This window comes from Brugia malayi (genome assembly GCF_000002995.4).
Source record: "Brugia malayi strain FR3 genome assembly, contig: Bm_v4_Chr4_scaffold_001, whole genome shotgun sequence".
NCBI classification, from domain to species: domain Eukaryota; kingdom Metazoa; phylum Nematoda; class Chromadorea; order Rhabditida; family Onchocercidae; genus Brugia; species Brugia malayi.
In genome coordinates, this window is record NW_025062478.1 from 13,182,258 (window position 1) to 13,199,513 (window position 17,256).

Below are 17,256 nucleotides of genomic sequence, written 5' to 3' on the forward strand. Positions count from 1 at the left end.
TGCTCATATTCAAAATGGACAAATGTGTAAATAAATTTAAATTGCAACTGGAAAAAAAAAAAAAAAAGGGAGAATTAATAGTAAACAAATTAAAGCTAAAGCTGTTTTACCTAATAAAATGGGAAGTATGTACTTCAATTTTTTGATTATTTTAACCATCCTTAACCGTTTTAAAGATACGTTTGTTTGAATTAGTAAAGTCGACAAAGTTGAATTTTTTATTTTATATTGAAAAAGTAAAATTAACATTTATCACAATCAATTTTTATTTTATTTTATGGTGTTTATGTAAGTTTATTGTTTTATTCATACTATTTCCCATATTATTTTTAATTTTGAAAAATTTTAAAGTTTTTCTTATAAATATTTGTCAAAATTTTTTCTTCAAAACAAAAATTACTCAAATGGTATTTAATTTGACTTTATTTGGGCAAAAAAAAAAAATAATTAATTAATTAATCACCTCAACGATTATATATTTATACATAATCATTCAATAATCAATTGTTTTATTAAAGTTATCAAAAAAAAAAAAAAAATCCTGTATACTACTTCATTTAATATTTTGTTAGTAGAAGAAAAGAAATAAAAAAAAAGAAAAATATTAAATTGAGAAAATGTGATACTTCTAGCTGCCATAAAAATAATTTGAATATAAATTCCCAATTTTGATTTGATGTAATTTTTAAGCTTTAATATATTTATTTTTAAATTTTAAATGATAGAAGGTTGAAATTTAATAACTATTAGCATAAATATCAAAACATTATTACATTTATTAATAAACTACAGATGCAAACGAATTTACATTAATTAATCACTAATTAATCATTATATAATTAATTATCTTTTACCTTCATTTTTATCTATTCGTCAAATATTACCTTTCGGAAGCTTTTGGTATCTTCAATGCAATGTTTGTTTATTTATTTATTTTTTCTACGATTTATAATAAAATTATAAATATTTATGCTATCCAGAATCGATCTCTATGCTTTGATATCATTGGATTTTATAAATAATTATCATTTATATTATTTATTTTTTATTATTTATGGTGATAAGGATATTTTCTTGTTGATAAATAAATTTAATGATAATAATGATATGTTTTTAAGATATTTATTCGTTTGTATTGTATTTCGTTATTGTCGGTAGTAACAATAGCATTAATAATTTATTTATATGGCAGTAACGAAAACAATAATATTTAACAATAATATAAAATATTTACTTGTGATATATTTACAGATAATACTAATAATAATAATAAACAATAACATAAAATATTTTGTGATATATTTGCAAAGCTTTTATTTGCAATAATAATTTATTTATAAAGTAATTGTTTCTAAAACAATAATAATAATAGTTTTCATTATCATTAAAAAGTATATATTATAAAACAATTTCTTCCATTTTTTTTCACTTTTTTTTTTTGCAAAAAAAGGGAAATGTTACCATTTTTAGAAGAATCTAAGTATGATTGAATAGTTTCATTTTTTAAAGTTTTTTTTTTTTTTTTCTTCTTTTTTGTTAATTCACAGGGTAGTAAAATTACATTTAATCACGATTATATCATTTTTCTTTTCTTTTTTTATTTCCTCAATTTTAACTTTTTTTTTTTTTTGGTCTCTTTTCTTTCTTTTCTTTCCTTTTCTTTTTTTTGTCTTTTTTATTTTCTTCAAATTTTTTTAAATAATTGCTATTTCAGAACATATGTGTCTAGCATTTTTCACAAATGAATTGAAATTTATTATAAATTTTCTTTTTTTCTTTCATTAAATGATAAAATGATTAATGGTTTGGTTGAAAGTTATGAATTTGATTAAAGATATATATGAAATTGATATTTGATTAATGATAAAATTATCGAATATCAAATATCTCAAATTAATTAATCTATGTTTATTAGTGTTAATCATATTGATCTATGCTAAAATGTAATTATTGGCAAAACATTCTGCTCTATTTTTGAGGGAAAAATTGTAAACATAAAAAATGTTTTAAAAAAATTTGAATAAAAAAAATAAAAAAAAAAGGAGGACGAAGCGATGAAAGATGAATGACGTGAACGAGACATACGTCATTTTTGTTAACGTTTTTTTTTTTTTATAAATATTTGCATGTTTATTGTAATTTATAAATGACATGGATAAAATTGTAATTATTAAAATTTGAAAAGAGCTACCGATTTCGATTTAATCATTTTAATCTAACGAGAAAATATCACTGATAAATTTTAATGTTTATATCAGATTGTTATATAATCATACCTTTTCATCATCTTTTTATCTTTTTCGAAAGTAAAACATGAAAAAAAAAAAAAAAAAAGAAAAAAGAAAAAAGAAAACAGCGAAAAGAACAATTTTATATTAATTTTTTTTTTTATTAAATTTTTTGTTACAGTTGGAAAAAAAAATTAAAAAAAAAATGAAAAAGAAAAGTTCGTAAAAAAATATTAAATTGTTGATATTAATTTTTCTATTTAAATAAAAATTTATTATTTTGTCGTTTTTTTTCTTCTATTTATATTTTATTTAATTTTTTTTACAAATCAAATTTATTAATGCTTAAATTAATATCAGTTTAATTGAAATTATTCAAGTTTAACTTGAATTAATACTTATGATTATATATGTTTCATGACATATTTCTAATTTTTCTTATCATTACTAACTGATAAAATTTTTGAAAATTTACTCTTTCAAAGAATGGCTAAGAAATGAAATCATATAAAAGCAATTGTTTTTCATTTAAAATGTAAATCAAAAAAAAAAAAAAAAATAAATTACCGAAAATTTGTTTAACTGATATGCTTAAATAATAATAAGTATTCTATTAATATTTCCAATAAAATTTTTTCATATAAATTGAAATTTTGATATGAATAAATAAAAAGTGAAAAAAAAAAAAACGAAGACGAACGAAAAATATTTTAAAAATTAATTTTTTGAGGTTTCTAAAAGGTTTCAATTTTTGAATACATAAAAAAAGAATTTTTCTTCTTTCCTAGCAAATATTAAAAACAAAAAAAAAAATTCTTTTCTGATATGAAAGAAAATTTTATTTTTTTTTTTTTTGAAAAAAAAAAATTGAAATATTTTATGATTGCTAATTATATACCAAAAAATGAAATTTCCATCTTATTTTTCATGTCGTTTTTTTGAAATGAAATGAAATGTAAATATTTCATTCTAAATTATATAACAATCAATTTTATTATTGTTTCTTTTTTAAATTATTTTAACAATTTATTGATATAATTTTCTTTCTTTCTTCCGCTTTTTCGCTTTTCTTTCTTATATTTTTCTCTTTGTTTAATAATTTTAGTTTTTTGGTACATATTTATAAAATTTATAAATACCAAATATTCATTCTTTTTAATTCCTTTCTTCTTCCTTTTCCTTCATGTTTTCGAGCTTTAAATTTTGCTATGCTAAAACAAATAAAAAAAAAAAATGAAAATATTTATTCAATGGAAGTTTTTGTTTATATCATTTATTAATATTAATTTTATTTAAAAATCAATCGTAATAATTTTGAAATATATATGAAATGCTTATATGATGCATACATTATTTTTTTTTAGATTATTTCAAATTTAAATTTAATATGAATTTAAATAATAAACTATTTATATTATTCTCTTCGTTAATAATAATTTTTGATCTTTTTTGTTTCTTCTAATTTTAGTCCTTTATTTTCTCAACGCTAATTAATAAATTAGAAATATTGCTATGATGAAATTTCTCATCCATATATTTTATTTAATTTTTTTTTTTTTTGTTAGCTTTTGATTTTGTTAACAAAAATAAATTATGCAAATTTTGAGGAAATTAATAAAACAAAACAAAAAGCAATGATTGAATTTATCTTACTCTTCTTTTTTTGTTTTGTTTTGTGATATTAAAAAATAAAAAATAATTTGACAAATTCATCTTTTATCAATGATTTATTGCACTAAGAAACATTAATTACTAGCATTTACACATCTCGGATGTGAAATTAATTAATTATTGTATGATTTAATAAGTAAATCGATTCGATCTAATTATGATCTAGTTAAATCACAGTTTATCATAAGTCATATCTAATTCATGTGATCTATATGAAATCGTCGATTATTTATTGCTCTAACAAAAATTGTTTAGAAAACATTGTTTATTCAAATAATAAAAATATAAAAAAAAAAAAAAAAAAAAACTGAAAATGAAAATAAAAAAAAAGAAAAATGAGTAAAATAACAAATAAATATTTTAATGTGCATACTGAATTGTATAATATCCAAAATTTAAACAGAATTGTTGAATTTTTTAATATAAATACACATCATTTGTGGAATTTATAATTGACAAATAATAATTAATAATAAAACAAACAAAATACTTTCAAAAGTCAACAAAATGATACAATGTTTAAGTAAAGAATGAATAAGAATATATTAAAATAAATAATAAATAATTCAAAAACCTAATATTTATGAATTTAAAGGTATTTCAGAGAAAAAAGAGAAAGTTTAAATTATATTTAACTTTACTCTACGTCAGCGATAATTTTGTTTGCTTTTGTTTTTTCAGATGAATATCGAAATGGTGGTATACGTTTTGATGCAACCGTTGAAAAACAGGATTCAAAACGTAGAACGAGTACAACAGTGCGTGTGATAAGGAGACGTCGAAGTGGTTACGGAATTGCTATCAGCAGGTAATATAGTTTAATGATGATAATAATGATAATAATAAAGAATTTAATAATAATAATAAAAGTTGAAAAAAAGTAAATAAAATTGATGAAATTATTTGAAATACTATATAAGAGATAGTATGAAAGCATTAGTTGATAATAATAATTTTCATAATAAATAACTGTGTTTGTTTCAATATTATTTTTCGCCATTCTTCTCTTTTTATCAAATAACAAAAAAGTAATAACAATAATGATTATGGTAAAAATGATGATAAAAAATGATGATAATGATGATAAAAATGATGGAATTATGGTCGTAATGACGACGATGTATAATAATAATAATAATAATAATAATAATAATAATAATAATAATAATAATAATAATAATAATAATAATAATAATAATAATAATAATAACGGTAATATTAATAGCAATAAAAAAAATAAACATAATGATATCATCACTTTTTTTATATTGGTATGATAACGATAGCAATTAACGATAATAATAATAATTGAAAATTATAGTAATTTGAATATTTGACCAATAATAATAATAGCTACACAATGATTGATAATGATAATTACTACTGATAATGACGTTGCTGTTATTAGTGATAATGTTATTGATGATGATAATGATAATGATAATAATGATTTTGTAGAAAAACATAAGTGAAAAAAAAATTTATTAAATCATCATCTTTGTTATCTCTTATGCTGCAGTTTCATCTATTAATATTTAATGTCAAATAAAATGATTCGAAATTTAAATTTAATTTCAATTTTATTGATTCATTTATGATTCATAAATTTGTCATTTAATCTGCTCTATATAAATAGTTCAAATTTTTTTTAGGGACACTAAAATTATGTTTTAGAAAACAAATAATTTGCATATTTGTTTGGTATCAAAAAAAAATGAATGCAAAAAAAAATTTTTTCAAGGAAACTGACAATGTTCATTTCATTTAATATAAACTCTTTAAAAATTTTTAAAACTAAGACTTTTGTAAAAAAACATAATGAATGAATAAAAATGTTTCTGTAATTTTAAAATTTTAAATTTATAAGCTAAATTTGCAATTCTATTTTTGTTACTTCTTTAAGCTTACTTAAAAATGCATAATATTTCCTTGTCAATACAAAAAAAAAAAAAAGAAGTAACTTTAATATTTTGTTATTTATAAATTTATAAATGAATAAACCATAAGCATTGCTTATTTTTCTTAACTGTTTAAAATTCACATCATATTTTAAAAAAAATATGAAATTTAATTGAATTTGAAATGTGTTAAAGTTAAAATTTAGTACATAATTTTACATTTCTTTTTACTACTTCATTATTTTATTATTTATGCTAATTAAATGTACGTATTCTGGAAGTAATGAAACGAAAACATATCTTAGGAAGATATATCTAAGGCATTTTCGTATCAAACATTTCATTTTTTTTTTTTTTTTTTACTTTTTAAGTACAAATAGATATTACTTTTCCTTTTTCCTTTCTTTTTTTGCTTATATTTTACATTCTTTTAATGTATAATTTAATATAATCAAACTTTTTTCTTTTCTTAGTGACATAATATGAACATACTTAGTTTGCATCACTTTGATTGGACATATTCAGTTTACATCACTTTGATTAGTAATGCATTTTTATCAATGTTCAAAACAAAATTTCAATATTGATTTAAATATCTTGCTGTGAAAAAAAAGAAAAAAAAAATAAATTTTGTTTTAAATTAAATTTTTTTTCACATTTCTAATTGTTAAAGTTAAAATTTTTTTCACTTTTAAATAAAACTAATAAATGAAAAAAGTACAAAAAAAGAAAGCAACAAGAAGAAAAAGAAAACTTTCAAATATTCTAAAGTATATGAAATTTGAAATAATGAATTGCAAAAACATTTCATTTGATTTTCATCAATTTTCAGTTTGTTGTTATTTTCGTGATTATTTCTTGATGATCTCGAGAGTTGAAATTGATTCATCTCTTATAGTGGCATATATTCATTTTATTGTTTATCATTTTTTTTTTTTTTTTCATTTTTCATATGATACCTGAGTGTAAATGTTGAATTCGAAATCTTATTTTTGATAATTTAGATTGAATTACTTTTTAATCTTTCTTAACCAATTTCTTTTTTTCTCTCTTACTACTATTTATCAAATTTTATCAATAAAACTTGTGATTTATTATATCATTTCATTGATAATATACTAAGTGTTATTTTTAGAAAATCGCTCGAAAAAAAAACAAAAGTAATCAATTAAAATTAATTTTTAAAATAAAATAATTTTTTTTTTTCTTCGATAGTAAAAGTCATAACTAAATTTATGAAAGAGCTAAAAATACAGTAGTAAAGAAATAATTTTGTACTAAATCAATAATTTTAAATTATATTTTCTTTTCCTTTAAATATTTTGTAACTTTTATTAGAAATGAAAAATCTCAAGTTTTTTTTTTAAATTATTGATTATTTTTCTAACTTATTTCAGAGGTAATTTTTTTTTTTTTTAATTTTATTTTCTCTCTTTTTTCTTTTTCTCTACCTCTTTCTCTCTTTTTCTTCCAAATAATTCAACCAAAAAAAAAATATATATATATATATATTTTACTGATTTAAACAAAGAATATATCATCACATTTTCCTTTCTCTCTCTTTTACATCATTTTTCCATTTTTTTTTTTTTTGCTTTCAATTCAAAATTAGCTAAGTTTATTTGCTCATAAATGACGAATAAATACAATTAATTGTCATAGAAACAACTTTACAAACTTATATTATTTAAAATTAATTTGAAATGCAAATGAAAAAAATTCCATATTTTGTAGTATTTATTCATTGCATTCCTTAGTAAAACGAATTTTCTTTCTTTAAATGACAATTAATTATTTCATTGAATATAAAATATGCTTTAAAAAAAATTTTTTTTTTTTAAAAAATAGAGAAAGGAATAAAATTTAGACTTATTTTAATGTAAATTTTGTTAATGTAAAGAATATGAATAAAATTAAATAAATTAAAAAAAAAAATTACATTTTTCCATCTTTTTTTTTCTCATTATTTTAACAAAAAATAAAAAGAAATTTTATTGAAAAAAAAATTTCCTTAATTCATTTACATAAAATTTATACATAAATTAGTGAATTAGAAATGTTATCATGTAATCAATAATATAAGAGTAAAATTTAGCTTAAAATAAAAAATTTATTTCGACAAAACATCGTGAAAAAAAAGGAAATGAAAGATTATAGATTTAAGTATTAAACAATATTATAATTTTAAAATTAAAACAAAAAAAAAAAGAAAACAAGAAAAATAGAATCGAAGTACAAATTAATTTGTCAATTTTATTTTAACTTTATATAAGCCTTTAAAAAAATTTTAACCTTAATGCAAAAGTACCATTGCGACAGCATTTTTGTTCATTTTCATTTTACTTCGATTTTGTTTTGTTTTGTTTTTTTTTTTTTGAATTCTTATCTTTTTTATTTTTTTTTTTAGAAAATTAATTTAGAGGAAATTTTTTAGTAATTGCTTTTTAGTAATTTACATTATCATTTTGTGTAATTAATTAAGCGCAAACAGTGTATTTTATTTGATGTAATTATTTAAAAAAATATTATTTTCATAATACTTACTATTGTTTATTGATTGCTTATGTATTAACGAAATTTTTTTTTTTTTTTTGTACCAATAATTTGCGTAATTTTAATTCAATAATTAGTATTAAAATCAAAAAATTCATAGTTTAATTATGAAATTTAAGCATATATTTGAGTAAACATAGTGTGCTAATTAATTGTAAATAAACAACGCTTCAAATTTCAATTTTCATAGAATAATCGAAATTTTCTAGAAATATGAATGTATCGATATTGTGTTTTTCTAAATAATTAGTTTATAATATTTGATATTTAGAGTATAAAGTAAGAAATGAAGAATGACAGGGAGAGAGCGAGGGAGGGAGAGGGAGAGAGAGAGGGAGAGAGAGAGGATTCATTAAATAAATTCCTTCTCTCTTTCATTCAATAATTTTTAACAAACTTTTAAAATTCAAATGGTAATGTTTTTGAATTTTGTGAATTTTTGAATAGAAATAATTTACAAAGAAGTAAACATTGAAATATTTTGCTAAAATTATTTTTTAGAAAATTATTTATATAAGTATTAAAGAATTTTTCAAAAATTTTTAAATTTATCAGTTTAATTTTTGTCATTTTGCTTTATTTTTGATTTGTTTTTTCTTTTTTTTTTAAAAAAAAAAATCGTATAACAATGATTTAATTGTTACCATTTAATAGTTTTGAATAATTAAAAATGAAAATATAAATAAACTTCTAAGATTGTTTTTTTTTTTTTCTGCAATTTTAGACAGTATAATATAAGTTAAGAAAGACATGGAAAATTTTTAAATTACCAAATAATTTCTCAAAATTTACTTTCGTTTCTTAATTCATTACTTAATGATAGAAAAAATAATTATAATATAATGAATAATATAATATCAAAAATTTTTCTTCATACAAAAAAACGTGAAGCTATTTTGACTTTCTTTTTACTCTAACGTGAAACGTCAACATACCAAAAAATTTTTTTTTAAATTCTTACATAAAAACGTGAACAATCTCAATTTTTCTGAAATGTAAACATTGCTAAGTTTTTTCTATTTCAACGTAAAACGTCAACAATCTTCAAAATTTTTTTTTTCTTTTTTTTTCTTATAACATTAAACATTAATGTAACCTCTCTGTTCTGTCATTCTTTTAATTCAGTTTAAAATTTTCCTTTGCTTTTAGATAAAACGTGAATAAATTTAATTAATTACATAATTATTTAAATGTTTAATTTGCATTTTTAAAATGTTGAAATTTTCACAGATATATTTGAAATGAAAGCTAATAATGAAATGAAAGCTATCGAAAAGTATTTGCTGTGATTTTTGATATTTTGTATAAATTATCGATCAGAAAGCAACAAATTTTGACGTCTTATTACAACTCTTCGATTCAATTTCAACAACAAACATCCTTTTAATCTTCTGAAAAAAAAAAAAAAAAAAAAACGACAACAAAGAAAAAACAACAACAACAACAACAACAAAACAAAAAAAAAGAGAAAAAGAGAGGAAAAAGAAGGGAAAAGAAAAAAAAATTATGATTTCCTATAGTATCATACCATGGTATCATATTTAAATATAAATTTTTTTTTTCTTTTTGAATAAATCTTATTAATCATCAAATATTTAGTCCATTTAATAATATTTTTCAATTTTATTTTATTTTAGTCTTTGTATTGAAAATAAAATATTATGTTTATTATTTTAAATGAACTAAAACTTTTTGATTGTATTATTTTAATACTAATTTTTAACTATTGTTATTTAATAATTATAATATTTTTAAAAATGATTTTCCATTAACACTGAGCTATTCAATGAATAAATTTATAAATGATTTTAATTATTAAAAGCTTTACTTATTTTCATTTTCCAGCTTGTACATTTTCAAATGAAAACTTAGAAATAAAAATATTTTCAAAATAATATAATAGTTATTACTTTGAGTAAAAATAATAACATTTAGAATTTTTAAAAAGGCCTTATTTTAACATTTAGAATTTGTTACTGCTCTATGATAATCACTTCTGATAAAATGATTTGCTGATTATAATTTTTTCAGTTCGATGATTTAAAAGTAAAAATGAGGAAAGATTTACAATGCAATAATATTTTCAGTATTATCAGGAAAAAAAAATCCGTAATATTTTAAAATCTCGAAATATAAATTTTATTATATATTAATAAAAATAAAATATCAGAAGTTATCTTTTTGCCTATGATTTATTATTGCTAGCATAAACGCTATTATTGCTAATACTTTTATCATTATTATCATTAATATGTTATCATTAGAAAATTTTGATATATATATAACCATAACAATTACCGTAAGTACTCATAATTATAATCATGCTTAACATTATCATTATCATTATCATCATCACCATTAACAATATTAAAAATTTTTTTCTTTCCTTTCTTTTTCTTCCCTCTCTCTACATTTTTTACTTGTTAAATGGTTAAAATTTTCATCAATTTTATAATGAAACTTTTATTAATATATAAATATCCATTTTGGTTGGTTTACTTTGCTTTCATCTAATTTTCATAATATTTTTTTTTCCTTTCTTTCTTGCTTTTTCTATCTAATTTATATTTTCATTCTTTTTTTCTTACTTTTACCTAATTTATTTAATTTTTCTCAATTATTTTTTTTTTTTCATTTTTCCATTTATTTTCTTAAAATTCATATTATACCATATGTTTAATTTGTTCATTTTTTTCCCCTTCTCCTACAATATTTTTTGCTTAATTATTTGAATATTTAATATAAACTTCAGCAAAAGTTTTTAATTTACATTTTTTTTTTTATTTTATTTTTATTCAATTTTTTTATATATTTGAAATTAAAGTTAATTATTCGTTATATTTTTAGTTCTATAATAAAAACATTCGATTGCTTTCAGCGATAGCACAGCTAAAATGCGCTGTCGATTACGGAAACAACTTTTTATTAAACGGAATAAAATTTGTGAAATTTCATTAGCATTTGGCTTAGCTGGACTTATTTTTATTATTATCGATTCCGAAATTACCGCTACAACCGGTGATAGTGATTTCAATAAGGTAAAATCGGTTAAAATTTTTATATCATCGAAAATTAATCGATAATATTGTTGTTGTTGTTGTTGTTGTTGTTGTTGTCATAGAATATTTATTTATATAAATAAATTTATGTAAATTATGCAAAAATAAACAAATAAATAAACAATGTTTTTTTTATTAATTATTTTAAAAATATTTCATTTTAATCTAAAAATAATTCAATTTCTATATTTAGCTTAATAATTGATAATTTAATTACGAAAACTTGAAACTTTGTTTTTTGATTTCAGACACATCCAATTTCATTATTACTTCGAACATTATGTGTATTATGTACAATTGCATTGATGGCTAGTTTAGTTCATTATCATTCTATTGAAGTATGTGTTTGTTTATTTTGATAATGAAAAATTTTTTTTTTGATAATAATTTTCAAAAGCTAAATCATATCAAAAAATAAAGAAATTATATTTGAAAATAAAAAAATTATAAAAAATGAATGATATTATATCAAAAAATAAAGAAACTAAATGCATAAATTGTCAATCTTAAATTTAAGTAATAAGTATTAAAATTTAAGTAATAAGTAATAAAAATGATTTGAAATAATAATTTTGGTATGATAAAGATAAAATTACATTCAACCGTAAATTTTTAGTACAATTATGAAAAATAAATTACAATAATTTGTTATGCATATTTGAAAATTTTTCGCAACAATTAATTTTAACTCTAGTTTTACTAATTCTTTTCTTAATTTCCAAATTAAATTATTAATTTTGTTCAAAATCATTAATTTTTTTTTTGAATTAAATTATTAAATCATTTTTTTAATTGGTTTTATCTAAAAAAAAATTTTTTTTAATTCTAGTTAAATTATTATAATAAGTAAATAAAGAAATTTAACTTTTATAAAATTATAACAGAAATTTTTAGGTAAAAATGGCATTAATAGATAGTGGTGCAGATGACTGGAGAGTAGCACTTACAACTGAACGAGCTATTAAATTAGCTATTGAATTAATTGTTTGTGCTATTTGTCCATTTCCAGGTTTTCTTTGAATTATTTCATTAATTTTTTATTTTTTTTTAATATCGAATGAAATTTTAAATTTATATTTTCTTTATTACAGAATGCAGAAAATTAATGTATAACAAAGTAAATTTTAAAAAAGAGCTATTATTTGATACTTACTAATTTAATTTCAATTGATCTGATTACTGATATTCTATTGATTATTGTTATTGTATTATTGAATTAGCAATTTAAGTTTATTTTACATACATCTCTCACTATATATAACTATATGCAGTTTTTTTTAAGATTTTATAATTAAAATGGACAACATAAGCTATTACTAGTATTATTTTGCTTATTTACCAACTTATTCAATTTGCTTATTTGTATATTGTCATGACTGCTAGATATCTTATTTGCCCCAAACTTGGGTAATTAAATCCTACAAATCAACCTTAACACAAAAATGAAGATTATATCAACACGCAACGGGTAGCTTTATAAAGGATATAATATAATTATAAGAAAAATATTAAAAAAATAAAAATAAAATAAAATATATATATAAAAGAAAATGTAAAAAAACTAAATAAAAAAAAACAAAATATCAAAAAGGAAAATATATAATAAATAAGGAAAAATATATATATATCCAAGAATATAGAATAAATAATAACTAGTAGGGAAGGTTGATTAATTTATATAGCAGAACTAATTTTTCAAACCGGAAACCGGTTTCCATGAATGCAAAACAAGAATTGGTAATTTAAATGGCTTCATTTTTTGATGACACATACCTCTTAAGTAATATTTAATTTTTTAATTTAACTTTTTAATTAACTTTATTAAATTTCTCTCCTTTTAAAGGTACAGGAATAATGCAATGGTCATACATTCATCCTGATAGCCGGAAAGCTACAATGGTTGATGTACCTGTTGACGTTATACTATCAGTACCAATGTTTCTTCGTGCATACCTTCTTTGTAGATTTATGGTACTGCATAGTAAACAATTTCAGGTTAATTTCCGGTTATTTCAGTATTTTTCTTTCTTTTCGTCCCTCCATCTCTTATCATAGCTTACTGCAATAAGCTAATGAACATTGAAAAGTAGTTATATCTTTATTATCATTACTCTTTAACCTCTAATTAACTAATATTATTAATGAAAAACTATTTTTTTTTTTGCATGCAAACGCATAGATATGATTCATTAAGCTTATTAAAAATTTAACATTTATTTTCAAAAAAAAAAAATTTGTTTAAAAAAATTTTAAGTTCTTTTATTTAATTATTAAAATTTTTGTTAAAGGATTTATCATATTTTTTCTGAGAAATAATTTATCTACAAAACAAAACAAAAAAATTGAATTATGTTAATCATTCAATATTTTTAAAAACAGTTTACAGGATGCAGCAACACGTTCAATTGCTGCTCTAAATCGAATATCGATGGATTTTCGATTTGTGATCAAAACAATGATGGCTGATCATCCTCTCAGGGTACTAATTGTATTTACTGTATCATTTTGGATTTGTATGTCATGGATGTTTACACAATGCGAACGGTATGTTCTGTTGTTGTTTGTTTGTTTGTTTGTTTTTTAATTCCATGATAATTTGAAATTTTCATTTATTTTTCATTGGCTTTTTTGTTGCTAATATATTTTGCTTTAAAAAATTCTAATTTCCTTTTTTTTTCCTTTGAATTTTTTAATCTTTTAATTTAAAGTTTTCTAACAAATATTTGTTAAAATTTGTATAAAAAACACTGAATATTATTTTTTGAAATTAATGAAAAAATTTTAATATTTTCATAAGCAATCAATTTTTACAGATATGATGGACAGTTATCAGCGAAACATTACTATCTTAATTCACTATGGTTTATTATAGTAAGAAAAAGTTTATCTTCTCAATACTTTTTTTCTTTTTCGCTTAATTTAATGAAAAAATTTTTTTTAATTTAAATTATCAAATCTTAATTTTGATAATTTGATAAAAAATTTTCATGGAAATAAGAAGTGTAGAAGTAAAACAGTGCAGAAAATGAAAAATCATAAATTTTAGGCAAAAATTAATTAAGCATAAAACAATTTTGAAAAGAAAAAAAAAAAATTTCTGAGATAAATTTTAGTTAATTTCATTCTGATATGAAATAAATTGCAATCTAAATTATAATAAAATAGAATGTTGTATTATTGAATTATTTTGATAAAATATTTTATTCTTTGCTTTGAAATGTTTTTACTTTTACTTTTTATTAAAATGCATAAAACTAAAATATATAATTTCAGGTTACATTTATGTCAGTTGGTAAGTTATAAATATATGTGTGTTAAATTTTGTAAATTGCATTGATGTAATTTTTATTATAATTTTTTTTTTTTTTTTTTTTTTTTGCAATAATGTATTAATTTTGTGTGTGATTAATCGATTATTAATAAATTTCTGTATTTAAAAAATAATTCTCATTTATGTATAGGAAAAATAAAATTTTTTAAAATTAAAAAATGAAAATTTTGTGGAAATTTTTAATTAACTAAATTTAAAATTAATTTAAAAACGATTATTAATAGTATATTATTAAATTCACAGCATGTCCAATAATTTCTTTCTATTTATTCATTTTTTTTCTTTTTAATTTTTTGACATTTATTGAAATTTTCTAGGTTATGGTGACATTGTGCCAAATACATATTGTGGTCGAACATTAGCAGTAACAACCGGCATTGTAGTATGTTTTATTTTAATATTATATGATAAAATTTAGTGAATTCTCTTATTTCTTCATATCATATACTTTAGAATTTTATTGATAATTCACTCAGATAGATTATTTGCTCTACTGACTTTTCGGCTCAAATGACAGACAAATTGATGTTTACTTTGGAGGAGTAACGAAGATAGTTAAATAAAAATAATTAAATAAATAATTAAAACAAATACTTAAATAAATAATTAAACATTTAAACCTTTAAGCTTATCTCTTTTTTTATTAATATTATAATAAAGCAACATTTCATTAAAAGTTCTTACCTATAGGGTGCTGGAGTATCATCAGCTCTAATCGCTGTCATATCACGAAAATTAGAGTTAAGTCGAGCTGAAAAACATGTCAATAATTTTATGGCTGATTCAAAACTTACCAATCAGCGAAAGAATGCAGCTGCTTTAGTACTTCAACAAACATGGCCAGTTTATGAGGACTTTTTCTTTTTTTTTAAGCAATTTTTCTTTTTCTAATTAAAATTTATATGCACGAAATCATTTCAAAATATTTATTTAAAAAAAAAAAATCAGGAATAGTTAAGGAAAAGAGAAAGAATGAGAAAGATGAGGAAAATAGAAAATAAATTAAAATAAAAAAAAGAAATAAATTAAAATTAAAATAAAATTAAAAATTAAAATTTTATTGTAGAAAAAAAAGGAAAAATTATTTAGAAATATGAAAATTGGAAAGATTTTTTTTTTTTTTAAGAATTCATTTTGAAGTTTCAAATGAAATATTTTTTAAATTGTATATCATATATTTATTAGAATTTTTTATCACCATTATTATCTATTTTATTTCATTTCAATTGGATAATATTTTTAGGTTTATTCATAAATACAAGAATTCATGCAATAAAGGTGATGAATTACGATTGAGGCATCATCAGAGGCGATTCTTACAAGCTATTTATGAATTTAGACGAATCAAATGGGATCAAAGAAAATTACAAGAACGTGGAAATTTGTTATTAGATTTCGGGAAGGTTAGAATTATTGATTGATTGATTGATATTTAATGGAATTAATAACATGGAAAAGTTTAATATTACTTACACATATTTGAATTCAATGAAAATGAAATAATATGCATATTTAATAAATGAAAAAAAACATAAAATACAGCGTTGAATTGTTGTAAATGTTTATAAATGCACGAGAAAAAAGGATGGAAAAATTCATAAAATCAATTTAAAAGTCAAATTTAAATTAACAATTGTGCTGTTACAAGAAAAGAAGAAAACTAAAAATGATTATTTAAATAATAGTAATTTAATATAATTTTTAAAAATTTAGGAAAAATGATGGATAGAAAATATTTTCAAATACTAGCATAGATATTTTGATAGTTAAATAAATATTTTTTTTTAACAGTTTTTTTTTTTTTTTTTTATTCATAGGACATTTTCAACTATCAATTTGCCTTCTATAATTTGTTATTTTATTTTATTTTTCTTTTTTGTTTTTTCTTTTCAGTTACATAATGATATGCATGAAACATTATGGGAAATGCATCGTACCCAAAATCAATTTATCACACAAATGAATTTATTAACGGAAAAAATTGTCGAACTTCAATTTGCCTTAAAACAACAGCAACATCAACAACAACAATATCAACAACAACAATATCAACATCTACAACAACAACAACAATGCTCTTCATATCAACAACCAGATCAGCATCAGATATCGAGTATTGATGATGCTGAATTTGAACAACCAGCATTAGTATCAGCATTATCGATGTTACCCTCTTCAGAGGGTAATATCAATTCGTTAGACTCTTCACTACCAGTACAAAGTATAATTGCATCTACAGATGTTATTGATGTTGATATACCTTCAAGTAGTGATGTACAATGGATTCGTTCAGATAATGAATATATTAGGTTATAATACATAAATTTTTAAATTTAAATTTAAAAAAAAAAAAAAAAAAAAGGAAGAGAGATTAATGATTGTATTGTGATATGAATAAATCGTTATTGATTTAATTTGAACAAAATTTTTTTTGTAATAACATTTTACAGGAAATTCAAATACTGGTTTTTCTTTTTTTTTTTTTTGTATTTAAATTGACATATTATTTTCATCAT

General features: G+C 19.6%; 1 protein-coding gene across 3 annotated transcripts in view; it reads left to right on the plus strand.

Annotated features, from left to right (window-relative positions):
• Bma-kcnl-1 (Uncharacterized protein) overlaps positions 1 to 17,056 on the plus strand; it is a gene marked incomplete at both ends in the record, with an annotated part of 30,030 nt that extends 12,974 nt beyond the window's left edge. For all 3 annotated transcript variants that reach the window (XM_043082600.1, XM_043082601.1, XM_043082602.1), the window contains 12 exons: positions 4,581 to 4,707; positions 11,229 to 11,388; positions 11,658 to 11,747; positions 12,304 to 12,418; positions 13,253 to 13,404; positions 13,796 to 13,953; positions 14,223 to 14,280; positions 14,683 to 14,701; positions 15,058 to 15,122; positions 15,431 to 15,579; positions 15,984 to 16,143; positions 16,634 to 17,056. In XM_043082600.1, coding sequence (XP_042938534.1) covers positions 4,581 to 4,707; positions 11,229 to 11,388; positions 11,658 to 11,747; positions 12,304 to 12,418; positions 13,253 to 13,404; positions 13,796 to 13,953; positions 14,223 to 14,280; positions 14,683 to 14,701; positions 15,058 to 15,122; positions 15,431 to 15,579; positions 15,984 to 16,143; positions 16,634 to 17,056 — 1,676 coding nt within the window. The remainder of the gene's footprint in view (positions 1 to 4,580; positions 4,708 to 11,228; positions 11,389 to 11,657; positions 11,748 to 12,303; positions 12,419 to 13,252; positions 13,405 to 13,795; positions 13,954 to 14,222; positions 14,281 to 14,682; positions 14,702 to 15,057; positions 15,123 to 15,430; positions 15,580 to 15,983; positions 16,144 to 16,633) is intronic.
• Between the last annotated feature and the right edge of the window lie 200 nt (positions 17,057 to 17,256).